At 47.4% G+C, this 16,472-nt stretch overlaps 1 protein-coding gene and 1 long non-coding RNA gene across 2 annotated transcripts; both read left to right on the top strand.

Moving 5' to 3' along the window:
• The first annotated feature begins 4,101 nt into the window (after window positions 1–4,101).
• LOC136463694 (DNA (cytosine-5)-methyltransferase 3-like) lies at window positions 4,102–8,795 on the top strand. Its single transcript, XM_066462662.1, has 15 exons — window positions 4,102–4,231; window positions 4,314–4,379; window positions 4,462–4,677; window positions 4,815–4,873; window positions 4,948–5,014; window positions 6,661–6,990; window positions 7,081–7,149; window positions 7,221–7,307; window positions 7,370–7,457; window positions 7,574–7,699; window positions 7,777–7,877; window positions 8,022–8,065; window positions 8,141–8,210; window positions 8,311–8,414; window positions 8,571–8,795. The coding sequence occupies exons 1-15, from the start codon at window positions 4,127–4,129 to the stop codon at window positions 8,770–8,772; spliced, it is 1,734 nt and encodes a 577-aa protein (XP_066318759.1). The 5' UTR covers window positions 4,102–4,126; the 3' UTR covers window positions 8,773–8,795.
• A 443-nt stretch (window positions 8,796–9,238) lies between these two features.
• Window positions 9,239–10,851, top strand: LOC136463693 (uncharacterized). The gene is made up of 3 exons (XR_010761058.1): window positions 9,239–9,615; window positions 10,197–10,299; window positions 10,466–10,851. It is a non-coding gene; the product is annotated as an uncharacterized lncRNA (long non-coding RNA).
• Window positions 10,852–16,472: the final 5,621 nt, after the last annotated feature.

The raw sequence follows: 16,472 nt of genomic DNA, 5'->3' as shown, positions 1-16,472 counted from the left end.
GCGCGACAGCCTGTTCGGTTGGCTGGTTCGTATCATTGCTGGTTCGTGAAGAAGTACTGCTGGCTAATTTGTGTGAGAGAAAAATACTGTTTCAGCTGAAAATTTACGATCGTTTACGACAAGCCATAGCTAAACGAATAGGCTGTCGTCGGCTGGCTCGCAGTCGCGCTCGCGTTTCTCCACCCGCCAGCCAACGTGCGTGCGGCCGCAGGCGTTTGCAACTGCAAGTCTGCGACGACGCGTCCGGCCCCGACGTTGATGGCGCATGTTGCACTTTTGTCTTTTTGTAGCGCAAGCCGGCAAGCCCAGCCATCGCGTATTCGTGTGCAAATGCAGAGCTTTTGAAGGGATCAAATCGAAGCGCACCAAACCACATTCTTACTTTCTTAGAAAAGCAACGGGTGGCGGAAAAGGATGCTCCCGAACAAAGTGGTCTTTTTCGAAGCCTCTAGACGTATGTGTTGAGTGTTGACTAGACAGACACGGTTTTTCGTACATATATACACGCACATTCACATTCGTGCTAGAGTTGATCGTTCAAACGGTTGGTCTTCGTCTCTTCGAATTGGACGTTCGGGTAATCGGCTAATTGTTATTTTTTGTTATATGCATGGCCCTTTCCATGCTGCACTCCCACTGCCAGAGGTAGCGAAATCCGTCGCATTTTCGCGTGGGACATGTTCTACAAACAAATTTGACCCTTTTCAAAAAGAGCCAAGGATTAACATGCAATTCGTTGAGCCAAGGCGTGAATAGGATTATGTAGCCATGAGAACATGAGACGTACGTAGCAAAAAGGAGAAAGAAAGAAAGAAAGAAAGAAGAGAAACATGACTGGTTGATGGAGAAATAACCTGACAATCCATCTAATCAATGCTTAAGCTCACACAACTTGAGAGCCTGTTTTGATTAGTTTAGAACTAGTTATTATTTCAAACTAAAAATCACTAGCAGTCACTACAATTTAGCTATCTAAGAGTTAGTTGTGATGTGCTTGATTCTCAGCTAAAAATTTCAGGGGCACCTATTAATTAGTCCAACTATGTTTCAGGATCATTGTATACTTTGTACAGCCTGTTCGCTTGGTCGTAAATGATCGTAAATTTCCAGCCAGAACAATATTTTTCTCTCACACAAAACCAGCCAGCCGTAAATAATCCACGATCGTTTACGGCCTGCCGAACAGGCCGAATCAACAGCACCACCAACTTGTGACTTGTCCCGTTGTCCGAAGCTTGTGGCGACAGTACGGATAATAGTAAAAAAGGAAAATAACCGTAGCTATTTGGGCCGTTTTCCATATGTTTGGGTCAGAATTTAGTAATGGGCCGACAATTCAACACATCACGTTACCCATGTTCGCTTGTCGCCGCCAATACATTTTTTTGTATATATAATATGATCTTGGGTAGAGATAATATTTGTGTAAAATTATATTGTGCACAAAATCTAATTTTGAAATGACACGGCACTATGGAAGGGAACCATTACTCTTTTTATTCACAGGCGATTACTCTTGTGTGATGATTTCACTTTACATGCAAGCGCACGTGTCTATCACTCTATCTAGAAAATTCCATTCATAAATGAGAAATTAGAGTGGAGATTTCACTCAAAGGAGGAATTCCAGTCAATCAGGGTAGTTACTGTACATACAGTCAATCAGGGTTTCGCTTCCATCTGCCTATTTTATCTCAATGTTGCTTCAGTTAGTTACTGGTTCCTCGGGAAGTTTCACGGTAAAATCATCAAATCCAATACCAATTGCTCCATACATAAATACAACAACAACAACATAGCCTTTCAGTCCCAAGCAAGTTGGGATAGGCTAGAGTTGAAACCCATCAAAAGTCCCAAATCACGGTTCAGGCACTTCAATAGCTGCTTTCCAAGCACTCCTATTCAAACATAGATCTCTAGGTATATCTCAAGCTTGCAAATCTCTTTTTATTGCCTCCCCCATGTCAATTTCGGTCTTCCTCTATCTCTCCTCATATTATTAGCTTGCTCCATACATAAATGAAACATATAAAATATCCCAAATGTAAAAAGGACCCATGTAAAAATACCTTTGATTTTTCATGTGAAGTTGTTTGCTCAAGCTAGTTTATATGGAGTTCATCTTCAAGTTTTCAGATCTAAGAGCATTAGAGCAAGGAACAACTACAACTACTTGGTTATATATTTTAATATATTTATTAGTTATAAGCAACACATGTATAAACAATAAGGACTCTTGACAAACACTTCCCATGCCTTTCTAATGTTAATCAAAGTTCTGCAGCAACCAGCAACAGATTGATATATTAAGGGACTCATTCGGGTGACAATAATAGTTAAAACAAATGGCAAGGAGTAAATCCTTCAAAGTGAAAATCATCTCTTAGTCTTTCTTTAAATGATGATGAAAACACATTCAGTTCTAAGTTTCTGACATCCTCTCTAATCAGCAAGGAATATATAGAGGTTATATATTAGCAAAATGTGAAGAGATCTATGCCACTCCCATTAGTATATGTATCCAATGTTGTCTGTTCAACTCTCCATACTCTTCTTCCTAAAACATGTTCCAATCATTGGGCTTATAACAATTCTTTTCTAAATGCCAACTCTACTATCAGCTTTAAAAGAAAAGGCTCCAAAAGGTTATCAAAAGTTCCACTTGACCATGATCTGCATTTGCTGACCCAACGAGTTTACTTTCTATGAAAATTGCTTCACATTTAGGCTGACAGAGTAACAGTGTGAACACAGGAACAAGAAGAATAATCCAAGCACTTTAGTCTTTAAAATCATAATACTATTTATTAAGAAAGATAGAGGTCAAGGGTTCGACATGCACTCGAACTGACCGAGTGTACATCTGCTCAACGTTACAAGCCTTGTAAACATTCAGAAGTGACATTGCCATAACAGGAACTATAAAGAAGCGACAAAAGATGCCAGCTTATATTTGCAGTACATCAACAAGCAATGTAATCATGTGGTCATGTTCATAACTTCATATCAACAAAAGCATACATAAACGATAATGGGAAAGGTACATATATGAAGCTAGACCATAATGCAAAGACAAGAACCACAGGTACCTGTCTCAAGTAGCATAGTGTCAATTACCAATTGATGCTAGCATGGACAGGATAATAGTGGTTGCAGTATGATCCTAAGATGGTCCAGTCGCAAAGTAAAAAGAAAAAAGAAATTTTCTCTAACACAAAACACGAACAAATTTAGATGTAGCGAGATTTTCAGATTAAAAACGTACGAAACATTTCCTAATGTGTTTAAAGTTATTTGAGCCAAGCAGTTAATGTAACATGCTTTGTGAAATTTATCAATATATCTTCTAGAACTCAAGCAAGTCAATGAAAAACCAAGGGAAATTTATTTTATTTCAAAATACATCACTATCTGATCTTAAATTAGCTCTAAATGTCATGTGCACAAAATTGAAACATATCAAATATTAGCACGTGGAGTACCATTGGATTATCACAAAAGACAATGCTGCGAACATGGAATTTGGGTAGTCCTTTAGCATCAGTTAATAAAAAAAATGCTTTGGTCGGGCTCAACGAATTTCTAATGTCATCAAATCATGCTAGAAGTTATAAATTGGACGGTCAGTTTGCATCAAAGAATCAAAATGTTTTTTCTTTGTTCTGGCTTAGTAAATTTCTGACAGTACACCGACAACAAAGGGAATGGCTATAGGCAAATGACATGATTAATATCACCAAAAACTTACAGACATCTCACAAGCAATTTGCATGCAAGAGCCAAGACTTAATGTAGAGAATAATAGTGGGAGCCAACGGCTTACTGTGATTTGTTATCTCCTTCTATTTCACGTGAGGGGGAGCTTCCATGTGATAGGTGTTAAATATAACTGAATTTAACACATTTGCTTATCAGCTTAGGCTTGTGAGTGCAATGGTCGGTGTATGTAGCTAAATAACTAAAACTGGTTTGAACAGTCTACAGTGACTAACTTTGACACTTGTTAAATGTGTATGTTTTTTTACAAACCCTGACACTTGTTTTTCTACTAGAAAATGGGCAGTCAGGCAGTGAAACCGCTTCGGGTATTTCTGATGATGATGTGGATTTGGAGACGTCATCTAGTATGCCAGAGAGGACAGCAACCCTTCTTGATCTGTATTCTGGCTGTGGGGGCATGTCCACTGGTCTTTGCTTGGGTGCAGCTCTTTCTGGCTTGAAACTTGAAACTGTAATCTTCTACCTAGTTATCTGTTGGATAGAATATGTTCATGATCTCAGCACTAATTCTGCTGTTCTGGCTATGATTGCAGCGATGGGCTGTTGACCTTAACAGTTTTGCGTGCCAAAGTTTAAAGTACAATCATCCACAGACTGAGGTATGAATAGTAAACTGCATCTTGGATTCCATCTGTTCTGTCCAGCTGCTCTCACAATGTTCCTTTGGATCTTTGAATGTAGGTGCGAAATGAGAAAGCTGATGAGTTTCTTGCTCTCCTTAAGGAATGGGCAGTCCTATGTGAGAAATATGTCCATCAAGACGTGGATTTGAATTTAGCAGGTTCAGAGGATCAAGAGGATGAAGGCAGCCCTCTTGACAAGGACGAATTTGTTGTAGAGAAGCTTATTGGGATATGCTATGGTGGCAGTGGAAGGAAAAACGGCATCTATTTTAAGGTACTTAAGCGTTATCTGTTCATCTGTACTTGATTCCAAGAAAAGAAGTTCAATTACTATGGCAATATACAAAAAAACTAAGCTTTTCAAGCAATGGATATTTCTGTGTATTTTGTTGTAATGCTAGATTTCTGCAGGTCCAGTGGGAAGGATATGGTCCTGAAGAGGATACATGGGAGCCGATTGATAACCTGAGGTTAGTATTTGGTATGTCATCTGCTTGTTGCCTTGTACATCTATTTGCACTCTAATCCTTGTTCCACAAACCAGTGACTGCCCACTGAAAATTAGAGAATTTGTACGAGAAGGGCACAGAAGAAAAATTCTCCCGCTGCCTGTGAGTATTTAGTTGGGTGTTTTTTTTTGAAACAAAGACAGGAGCTCTGCCGCTCAATTAAGAAAGAAAGAATTTATGTACAAGAGGGCTAGCCAACGGGATGCCAAAAAGCGCACCCGATAGGCTAACCAACCCACACGACGCAGCTGAGCACTAACACGGCACACTACCATGGGTCATCGTTGCCGAGCATGGCCGAAGACGCCCGCAGCTCCGACTTCTCATGGCAGCCCACACACAAGCCACCCACAACGAGCCCGAAGCAAGCGGCCGCCACCGGTCATCGTTGCCAAGCTCAAGCACCCCGCAAAGAGCAGCTCCGACTTCCAATCACGGCCACACGCCTCGCCTCCAGCGCTTGCCGACCCCTAGCAGACCCCAGCCAACGATGAAGGTGGGGGCTCGCCGCGTGTCATCGTTGCCGAGCCACGTCCCTGACACAGCAGCTTTGACTTCTCGCAGCAAGACCCGCCTCCACGCGTCATCGAGGCGCCAAGAATCGAAGAACAATCACCGAGGAGACATCGAGGCCACGACGAAATCCAAACGCGACGCCTTCAGGAAGGTAGCAACGCCGATGGCGCCACCATCGCACGTCCAAAGTGGACCGGGCTTTCACCCTTGGATGATAGTGCTAGAGGGGATACACGACGCCCCCAACAGGGAAAGCGGCACCCACAGGTGTCGCCGTCGCTAGGCTTTCGCCTAAGGAGTCCTCAAGCACGAACGTCGGGCCAAGAAGCAAGGCCCCTTGCCAACCATCACTGCCATCACTGTTGTCCTGCCGCTCCACAGTTACCCCTTCAGAGGGGCCTCGACGCGCCGGCTACACGCAGCAGCCGCACAGCTGCGTCGGCCGTCACCCCCCTCCGGCCGGGCAACGCGGAGCCGGACCTGACTCCGCTGCTCGCGAAACACCGCCGCACGACCAACGCCTCAGCCGGCCGCCGTCGCCGGCACTTGGCACGTGCTGCCGACGCTGCACGTGCCCCACCCCCGTGGGCGTCGCCCCCTGCCCAGAGGCGTCAGAACTGGCAAAAGAGCACCGGTGCCGACACCCCTTGCTGTCGCCGCCGCCTCCGCCTTGGCCAGCCACCGCCCTCCCCGGCCCTTCGAGAGAGAGCCGGAGCTCCAAATCCGGCCGCATGGACACCGGATCCAGCCGCCCAGGACTGGATCCAGCGAACCTGGCCAATGCCGCCGCCGCCGCCAAGCCTGGAGGAAGGGACGGGCGAGAGAGAATGGGATCCGCCGCCGTCCCCATGCGCCAGCCGGACACCAGCTGGCGCCGCCACCAGCCGCGGCGGACGCCCCCGCCGGGCTCCACACAGCCCGAGTGGGAGGAGAGCCGCCGTCTCGCCGCCACCTGCGCCACCAAATCGCGAGGAGAGGGGGAGCCCCGCCACCGCCATCCCGGCGAGCCGCGTGGCCATGCCGGCGGCCAGCTCCGACGGCGGCGTGGCAGGGGGAGGGGAGGGAAGGGGCGGCTGCTAGGGTTTGGGAGGGCGCGGCCGCCCGTGTCACCCGCGTGGGGGAGCGACGCGGGGGCGAGTTCTCCTGTGTTACTCTGGGTGTGGTTTTCCTCCTTGTTTGTTTAGCTCCCCATTTTTTTGGGTGATATCTAACCAATCTATTCTTTCAAAAAGGGTGATGTTGATGTCATTTGTGGAGACCCACCATGTCAAGGTATCAGTGGGTTTAATCGGTTCAGAAACCGTGATGAGCCACTTAAAGATGAGAAAAACAAGCAAATAGTGACTTTCATGGATATTGTGGCGTACTTGAAGCCCAAGTATGTTCTCATGGAAAATGTTGTGGACATACTGAAATTTGCTGATGGCTACCTAGGAAAATATGCTTTGAGCTGCCTAGTTGCTATGAAGTACCAAGCACGCCTTGGAATGATGGTAGCAGGCTGCTATGGTCTGCCACAGTTCAGGATGCGTGTGTTCCTCTGGGGTGCTCTTTCTTTGATGGTCTGTTTTGTACCTTGTTGTTTTATATGCTTTGCTAGATTTATGTTGCATTGTTGACTGCAGGCTAATCAGGTGTATTTGACAATTTAGGTGCTCCCTAAGTATCCTCTGCCTACATATGACGTTGTAGTACGTGGAGGAGCCCCTAATGCCTTTTCGGTAAGTGCACTCACTACTTTGAAATCCTTTGCAATGTGTAAAATTTATTGACCAACTGAATTTGTTTGCAGCAATGTATGGTTGCATATGATGAGACAAAAAAACCATCCCTGAAGAAAGCATTGCTTCTTGGTGATGCAATTTCAGATTTACCAAAGGCAAGTGTTTTGTCAAGTTCATACATTTCTCAATGTGCACGCAATCTTACTCTTCTCTGCAGGTTGAAAACTATCAACCTAACGATGTAATGGAGTATGGTGGTTCCCCCAAGACAGAATTCCAACGCTACATTCGACTTGGTCGTAAAGGTAAAAGGCCCAGTGAACTTTACTGGTTGAGCTTCTCCATGAATTTTAGAAGAACCACCTTTTTTTATTGGTCCTTGCTACTACCGCAGCAAATTCACTCTGTTTTATTCTTTCAGACATGTTGGATTGGTCCTTTGGTGAGGAGGCTGGTCCAGATGAAGGCAAGCTCTTGGATCACCAGCCCTTACGGCTTAACAACGATGATTATGAGCGGGTTCAGCAAATTCCTGTCAAGAAGATTGGTGGCTTGATAGCAGTTGTGCCTTCCTTTGTTGTTTCTCCTTCTGAAACAATCATCACTCTTTCCTATGACAGAGAGCCAACTTCCGTGACCTAAAGGGTGTCAAGGTTGGAGCAAACAATATTGTTGAGTGGGATCCAGAAATCAAGCGTGTGAAACTTTCATCTGGAAAACCACTGGTATGTGTTATTTTGTGCTGTTGTTTCCATAACAGCGCAACATTTATGTTACATATTCAGACTCATAACTGATGAGATGCTTCAACTACTGTAAGATTCATAGTTAAGACATGCTAAGATTTTGCACAAATCTTTGTTATCTAGGTTCCTGACTATGCAATGTCATTCATCAAGGGCAAATCACTCAAGTAAGTTGCAAAATGGTCCTTTTTTTTAAAAAAAAGTAGGTTATTGGTTACTTGTCCTTACATATGATGTTTGAGGCCATTTGGGCGCCTGTGGTGGGACGAGACAGTTCCTACAGTTGTAACCAGAGCAGAGCCTCACAACCAGGTCAGCTTCAGTACAAACTACCCCTTTATGCTAATCCCTGCAATTGTATTTAATGTTAGTGTTGTCCGCATATGATCCTGATTGAACATGTTGTCCACAGGCTATATTGCATCCGACTCAAGCAAGAGTCCTGACTGTCCGGGAGAACGCAAGGTTACAGGGCTTCCCTGATTACTACAGATTGTTTGGCCCGATCAAGGAGAAGTAAGTTCCTCTTGCCTGTACCTGATCTAGTCACTCTTGAAAGTTGTCAGCAGTAAGCTATTGATCAGTCAGTTACAGCTCTTGAAATCAGAAGCAGGATCATGCTGCATTGTAATCCTTGCCTCTGAACATGTGTACTTTCTCTGATGGCGATAGGTATATTCAAGTCGGGAACGCAGTAGCCGTCCCTGTTGCCCGGGCACTAGGCTACTGTCTGGGGCAAGCCTACCTGGGTGAATCTGAGGGGAGTCACCCTCTGTACCAGCTGCCTCCAAGTTTCACCGCTTTGGGGCAAACTGCGGTACAGGCGAGGGCCTCTTCTGTTGGCACTCCTGCAGGGGAGGTGGTTGAGCAGTAAAAGGATACAGAGCTGAGCTGAGCAGGGCAACAGCCAACGGCAGGAGCATCTCTGGTTGGGTCCGATTCGGGCCCATCCAATAGCATGTTTACCAATATATAATCAGCGCATCGTGCTGATTCTTATGATTGGAGATGAATGTAGGGAGGGTGCACTCAGCTCGAGTGCTTGTTGTACTGTACTGTAGGGTGAGGTTTATGTTTCTCGTGTCATTTCAGTTTAGCAATCTGCTGATTTGAGGCTTCATCATGTACGTGTATTCTACCATTCATTCTTGTTAATTGCAAGTAAGACAACATTGATCCTTGTTTAACGTGAGCATATTTTTGTCCACTGCTTGAGTAGGGACTGAACTCTCAGTGCTTTGGCCATCGAGTGATTGGGTGGTAGGGCTTCTAGGAGTGCTACCTAACGTTTTTTTCCCCGTCTATCTACTCTTCTACAACTAAAAATTACCTAAGTGAATTGTCCCCTTGCTTCATCGCGACAATATCCTGGCGCTCCCTCGCTCCTCCGCGCAAATATCCTGGCTCCAATCAATCGATCCGTCTTCCCCGTTCCTCGCTGCAGCACAAAAGGAAAGATCAATCCTCTCCTCAGCAGTCCTCGCCATTCGCCTCGCTCCCTCGCGATTCGTCCGCCGCCCGGCGCCCTCGACCTCACGAGCCCTCGCCGTCGGCCTCGCGCCGCCGCCAGCCATCACCCTTGCCCGCAAGCTCGCCCACTCGAGTCATTGGCGAATACGCGCTCTTTTGTCTCTCTTGTGGCGATGACTGGGCGACCGCATCGCCGCCGCATGCCGGGTCTTCGTCTGGCCATTCGCCGGCGATGAGCACCCAACAGGTATGTCCATCCCTTCTGTTCCCTTTATATCCTGTGCCAAACCTAGCAACCGAACATGACTTGAGCTATTTGGCTATTTCTATTCGGATCTGATCTAGCATGGCAGTTAGAAGGCCCATTATGTTCCTTAAGAGTGAAAGATCTGAAGGTAGAAAAATAATTATCTAGGTATCATTTTATTTGTGTTGTAAAATTGAATTGAGTTTTTTTTAAAGAGAATGACAACCTACTGTTGCTCCCTTCTTGAAATGTATGTATTCCTGAGCAGGATGCTACAGTGATAATGCTACCATTTTCTTCCATCCATGAGTAATTGTAATCAGCTTGAGCCAGGTTTTATAGCATAGCTAGGCATCAAAGTTATCCTTGAAAACCTCTCATTTTTCGATATTTTAGTAAATGTGTGGCTCCATATTGGATGCCATCTCTCCTTTTCCCACGTGAATTTGACTTACAGTGAGCAGTAACTTCTCTCGGTGATCTTTTGTTGTTGTGTTTTAATTAGCCATTTGTCTGAATCAATCTATTCAAATAGCTGGAGCTTTTTTTAACATCGACAAATTATTATTGTGATTCCAAAGGTGATCCCTGGTTTCAAATTCACATATATGATCATTAATGCACCTATGAAGGACCAAAAATATTGTTACAGGGGCTTATCTATGCGATGAAGAGAACGTCAGGGTAAGCTCTAGCATCCACCATTCATATAGTAGTTTTTCAATTGCCTCGATGTTGTGTCGATGTATTTTACAGCAAATCATCGCTTGTGAACAAATTCTTCCCTGCGTTTGTACAGTTGTTAATTCACATTTGTTAGCTAATAAATAATCTTTGTGCTGTCTTTCAGTTAGTTTGCACATAAGGTTCAGAGCGTGTTATAATTTCCATGGGTGCCTCATTCGACCATGGTGAAGATAGGAACCTGCACCTTGCCATGGAAGGTGGACATTCTCACAACAGAATTGACCATTCTGCTGATATTACTGGAAGAGAGATTGAAAGATCACTGGAATGGAGGGAGTGGTAATGTCATCCATTTTTTATTAGACTTGGTGCGGTGTTCTATGCAAGGATAATGGCTTTGGATTTCTGTTGTGCAATGGAGGGAGTAGTAATGAAATGCTTGTATGGCTCTAAAATTCAATAGATTGGCTTTGGCCGAGAGACAAATTAATTAGAAGAATGCAAGCGTGGTTTATTTTAAGGCATGCTCCACACAGACAACAATATAAAGCGAAGGATGAATACCATAAGATTTGGTTCTGGAATGTATTTTTTCGGATAAATACTTAAAATGTTGAGTTCTCGAGTTAATCCATGAGTCTGTTGAAGCTTAACGTCGTGACCCTTTGGTTGAACTTGAAAGAGAACCAATTGGATAAAAAACAATACGTGGTCCAAAAGTGAACTGATAGAGTTGTCAACAATACATGTTTTGAACAATTCGGTCTCACTTCACTCATGACAGCATACACCCTATGGTCGGAACTAACAATTGTGGCAATGCCAGTGCACATACTTTTTTAACTATCCTTGAAAATAATTGGATCACATGTGAATAGTTGTACAAGGCTGCAATTAGTGTTTAGCATAATAGTTGTACAAGGCTGCAATTCGTGTTTAGCATATTGGAATCATAATCCAATAATCATGAATGGTTAAGATGGTTATTTAATAGAATCACATAAATATATCACCTTTGAAACATGATATCAGCCTACATTGAGGCTTTCAGTCCGTCGCAACGCACATGCATGTACCTAGTTTTAAATAAGGCAAAACAAAGGAGCTAGAGCTGTTTTGGAGGAGCCACATCCTCCAAAAGGGCTCTGGCTGCTCCGAAGCTCCTTTGGAGAAGCCCTGCCAAACACTCCCCTGAGTTGTCTTGTTCAATTTTACAGTAGTCTTTACATTTATTTTCAGCGGGCATGGCTCGCCGGTGAGCATGGCCGTGGCGGCGGCGGGAGTAGGGCGGGGAGGGGTGGGGTGTAGAAGGAGGCTGTCGCGGCAGCAGGGCGGCTCGAGGAAGAGGGTTGGGCGATGGTGGGCTACCGTGGGCTGTGGGACGGGGCGAGGCCCAAGTCGTCGGGTGGTTGGCGTGGTGCTCGGCGCCCCCATCACGAATGCCATGGAGGGTTGGGACAGGTTCATGTGGGCCGGGCCCAAGTCCAGCCCAACATTTATATATAAAAAAGAAAGTCTCACGCGTGCTAGATCAGGACGGGGGCGCCCATGGCCATGGAGGTTGCGGGAGGGGGAGGGGAAGGAGGAGGTCACCGTGGGCAGTGGGTGGCGGACGCGTGAGGAGGAAGAAAGCGAGGAGGGCGGGGTCGAGGAGGTGTGCGTTTCACGCGGCCCGCACATTAGCCATGTCCTATTATTATTATGCTTAATAGCAAGTGAGGCACCAATGGTGATGCCGTGCATTTCAATATTCTTCAAAGGTCTTCATAGATTAGAGTGTGGTGTGTGTTGGTATTTCTTATGTTCACAGATAAATCCGCAAACGCACGGATATCACTAAAGCTTTTCACCGGGAGTATTCCAGGTATCGTATCCACAGGAAAACATGTTAGATTAACAGTGGACTAACTTAACCAGGGATAGCAACAAGGTTAAGGATAGACAATAGTGTAGAGAGGACTTCTAAGACTTTTAAATTCTAACTTAAGTTAGCGTTGTATTCTAGTGTTCACCTAGGAACATTACTAAGAAAGAGCATAAATAGAGTATGACTTCCTTCGTCACAACACAAGTCCTACTAATCCTACAAATGGGAGGTGGACTATAGATAATCAAAAGACCGCCACTCTTTTGATCTACCACACAATCCGAAACGTAGGGTGCATCCATGAGTAGCCGAGAGTCTAAGCATGCACCACGCTTATACTAACGATTACTACCTTAACCCCGCAGCCAAGGATTAAAGCACTCTAACGAATCGTGATCCTGATGAACACAAAAACGCAAAACTACTTTAAATCATAAATAAATTACCAGAGTTGTCTTGAATGCAGACTCAAATATACCCCGAATCCACCAAGGTACAAGTCGTAGAGATAGTACCAACAAACCCGGTACTTCTTCTAAACTCCTCCCTCACTCTCTAAGTCACTATCTTCTATGTACAAAGAATAGAGCCTATTCTAGAGGACTATTCTTCTCTTGAATTGTGATGCCTTCTAGAGGAGGGCTGGGGTTCCTTTTATAGGGGGCGCCAGCTTCCCCATGGGCCCATGAATCCGTGGCACGGTGTCGGGGATAAATAATAAGGCCCATGATGAAGCGTCAACATGGCAGGAGATAACCTCGGCCCAGCTAACAGAGGCAAGCAGCGCCACGGCTCAGGCCTGCCCCTGAGCAGGACTCCCACCCAGGCCAGCCCAGGGCTGTAGGAGCCCCGCAGCGAACCAACCCCTCGGCGGGGTCTCCGCCTCGCTCGACCCTAAAGGGAGTGGGCTCCGTCTCGCCTGACCCCATGGGGAAATCTCTGCCTCGCCCGACGCCAAGGGTGAGGACTCCACTTCACTTGGCCCCTCGGGGGCGTCTAGCCCTCGGGCGGGGAGAGGGACCCACAACTGGGGCCCACGTCACTCCTAGGGCATGATTTCGATGTCCCAGAGAAGGCGGGCACGCCTCGATGTGACCCGCACCAACCACACACCATACCGTGGGGCCCTGTATTGCCCCATAGTGCATCGCTGTTCTGCCAACTCTCGGTATGGATCTGGTCAGCGGGTACCGTCAAACATACCGCCCGTACGGGGGGATGGGAGGCCACGACCGGCGACGTAGGCTCCAGCATGGCAACAATGGCGTACAAGACGGCGGTATGGCACCGCTCTCCTCACCATCTACAGCGCCACAGGGGTCGGTTGGCCCCACCTGAGGAGGAAGATGAGGGATGACCCCCCTTAGCACGTTTTTCTCTTTCTTCTTTTCCTCTCTCTGTGTAACCTGGCCCTTCACTTGACCTATAAAAGGGATGTCCAGGGCACCTTTAGAGATCTTTGAACACACACACATAGAAAGACACACTGAGCTCGTAAGCTTCTCATCCACATCACAGAGACTTGGGATCCCGTTCCTCTCTCACCCGTTTGTTACCCCTACCGCAAACTCGGCGCAAGTAACACGGACAGCTCGCCACTAGACATAGGGACATTCCGCCTGAACCAGTATACATCATCGTGTCCTCTTGTGCACCATTCGAGCCTTGACGCGCAATCTCGAGAAATTAACTAGTTGGCGGTTCAAAACGCCGACAGTTGGTGCGCCACGTAGGGGCCTTTTGCGCGTCATGCCGTTTTCCACCATCAGGCTTCAGATGGCTAGTCATTGCATCAGCTTTGCCCCAGGCGCGCTCGTGTGCTTCGAGACTCTAGGCTTCCTCATCACCGAGGGAAACCAGGTAGAGCTGGTTGGATCCGCTCCACCGGCCCCACCTGTGCTAACCTCGACGAGGTCACCGAGACCTCGGAGGACTGCGGCTCGACGCCCTAGAGGATCGTTCCCCCAGGAACATCCCGGCACCAACCTTCAACTACGGAAGGCTAGAGCACCTCTTGAGCGCCTTCATGGGACCACAACCGTCCTAGGAAAACCTCCGCCACTAGTTCTTCTCCTGCGCTAACGTCATAGCGCAGTTAAATGGGAGAGAACCGCCCCCCTAGGGAGCATATTGGGGAACGCCTCAATAGCGTGCCCCTATGGCCTCCGTAATTCTACGGCGATCATTAGTGACTATGCGACGTGACAAATGTGCTAGGCCCCCCATGGATGATGAGTTTGTGGGAATGGCCGATTGGGTCACGGAGTCCATCCATGACCTCCTGGAGGCGGACTCCGACACCCTCTTGGATTCCTACTCTAGCAGGGGGAGTCATCACCCCTCTCGCGAGTGCTTCATGGCCGACGTCGAAGATGGCCATGTCTCCGACTACTACAATGACAATGACACGGACCCCCAGGAGGTCCTTGTCTAGGCGGTCACAAGGGAGGTGAGGACACCGCCTCCGCCAGCGCTAGCAGAGCTGGTCTTGTCCTTACTAGGCCAACCGCTGCTAGAGCAACTCTGCGCTCAACAGCAAGAGCTAGATGAGGTGCGGCGCGAGCTGGAGCGTGAGCGCAAGATCGTGCATCACCATGCTGACGGTGGGCAGGCACGTGCCAGGGCTCGAGACATGCACTGGCAAACCATGGAGGACGATAATGGCCCTCCATGGTTCGCCCGTGCCAGCCAAAACATTGCCACTACGACAGTTCTGCTCCAGGGCCTACCACCACCGGTGCCCCGTGAAACCTCAAAACCAACGAGAAATCCATGAGCTGCTCGAGCTTGCGGCGGCCCAACAGGCGGAAAGCTCGTAGTCTCGGCGACGTGGGCCTGACGCCAGCTGGCATGATTCTTCTAGGGGTAGTGGAAGTGACGCGTCCGTCCAGCAGCCGCCGCACGGCGCGGGGGCTGCCAACCTACCTCCAATGCAGGAGCACGTCGGTCCCATCCACGACACCCGTATCGTCCTAGACGCCCGCAGGCGCGGAAGGGATGACAAGCGACAGGAAGCTAGCCACGGCTACCACCCTCGCTGTGGCAGGCGCTACGATGTCGAACAAGACCAGAGCACGAGCCCTAGGCCGCCATGGCCATAGGCCTTCGGCCGACACATCCTGCGCGCGCTGTTATCGCAACGGTACCACGCCCCCACCAACGTCCTCAAGTACTCTAGGGTGTCAAACCCTGGCCTCTGGCTAGAGGACTACCGGCTTACATGTCAGGACAACGGCGCGGACAATGACTATTTCGTTATCCGCATCCTCCCCTTGTACCTGGCTGACTCGGTCCGAACATGGCTGGAACATCTCCCGCTCGACACCATCTAGAGTTGGGCGGACCTGAAGAAAATCTTCGTAGGCACCTTCCAAGGTACCAACGCCCATCTCGGGAACCCTATTGGCGGTCCTTATCGACACATTTATACCACCAACATAAGTCCAAAAGGAGAGAATTATATATTTCTACACACATATACCTTTGCTACTAACCGAATTCCACTTGTATTGGAAGAATTGTCACTGCAGAAAAATACACCAAATGCAAGTGGAATATATCAAAAAGGCGCCATTTGGGAAAGCATAAAAGACAAAGAAGGGAACAAGCCCAACTAGAAGGACAAATCTAGGCCAACCCACATCAGGACCAAAGCCCAGACCTAGCAGGTAGCCCACCACGCGAAGGAGGAGGTGGGCTGAGCCAGCCTAGGCATGGGCGCGCCTGGGGTGCGGCGGCACCCCCCCTCTGCCAACCGGGCCCAACCTTCTCGTGGCAGTGCAATGAATAGAGGGGCTGGTGGTGCGGGGGTTTATTCGGGGAATATCCCTCCCAAACCGACCAAGCCACCCCTATATAAGAGGAGGGGAGCCCCCCTCACTCTCACACACACCACACTCCTCACTCCTCACTACTCACTCAAGAACTCCACTTTTCATTTTGTAGCCTTGTACTAGTAGTAGGAGAAGGAGTAGTAGAGCTACCTTGGAGGGCTTGGCTCCTTGGAGAAGAATGGGTGAGAAATAAAGAAATATCTTTTCTCCAAATATCCATGTCTTCATCATATCTATATAGTTTATGCTATGAACTAGAGTATAGTCATGTTGATATATTCATGATATATGAACTAGAATATAGTCCCTATGCAATGTTCATATCACATTTGGCTCAAATCTTCATTGTTAATATCATGTTTATGAATAGATTTGGACTTATGTTGAGGTGGTTGTTCATCATGCTTTCGGGTATGCCCAAGTCCTTTACCTGTCGATCCATAGGGTTAGGGACCCGGGGGGATTTGGGT

Source organism: Miscanthus floridulus, chromosome 7, assembly GCF_019320115.1.
Source record: "Miscanthus floridulus cultivar M001 chromosome 7, ASM1932011v1, whole genome shotgun sequence".
NCBI lineage: Eukaryota > Viridiplantae > Streptophyta > Magnoliopsida > Poales > Poaceae > Miscanthus > Miscanthus floridulus.
The sequence above is the reverse complement of the archived record's forward strand: the minus strand, read 5'-3'. Positions and strand labels throughout refer to the sequence as shown.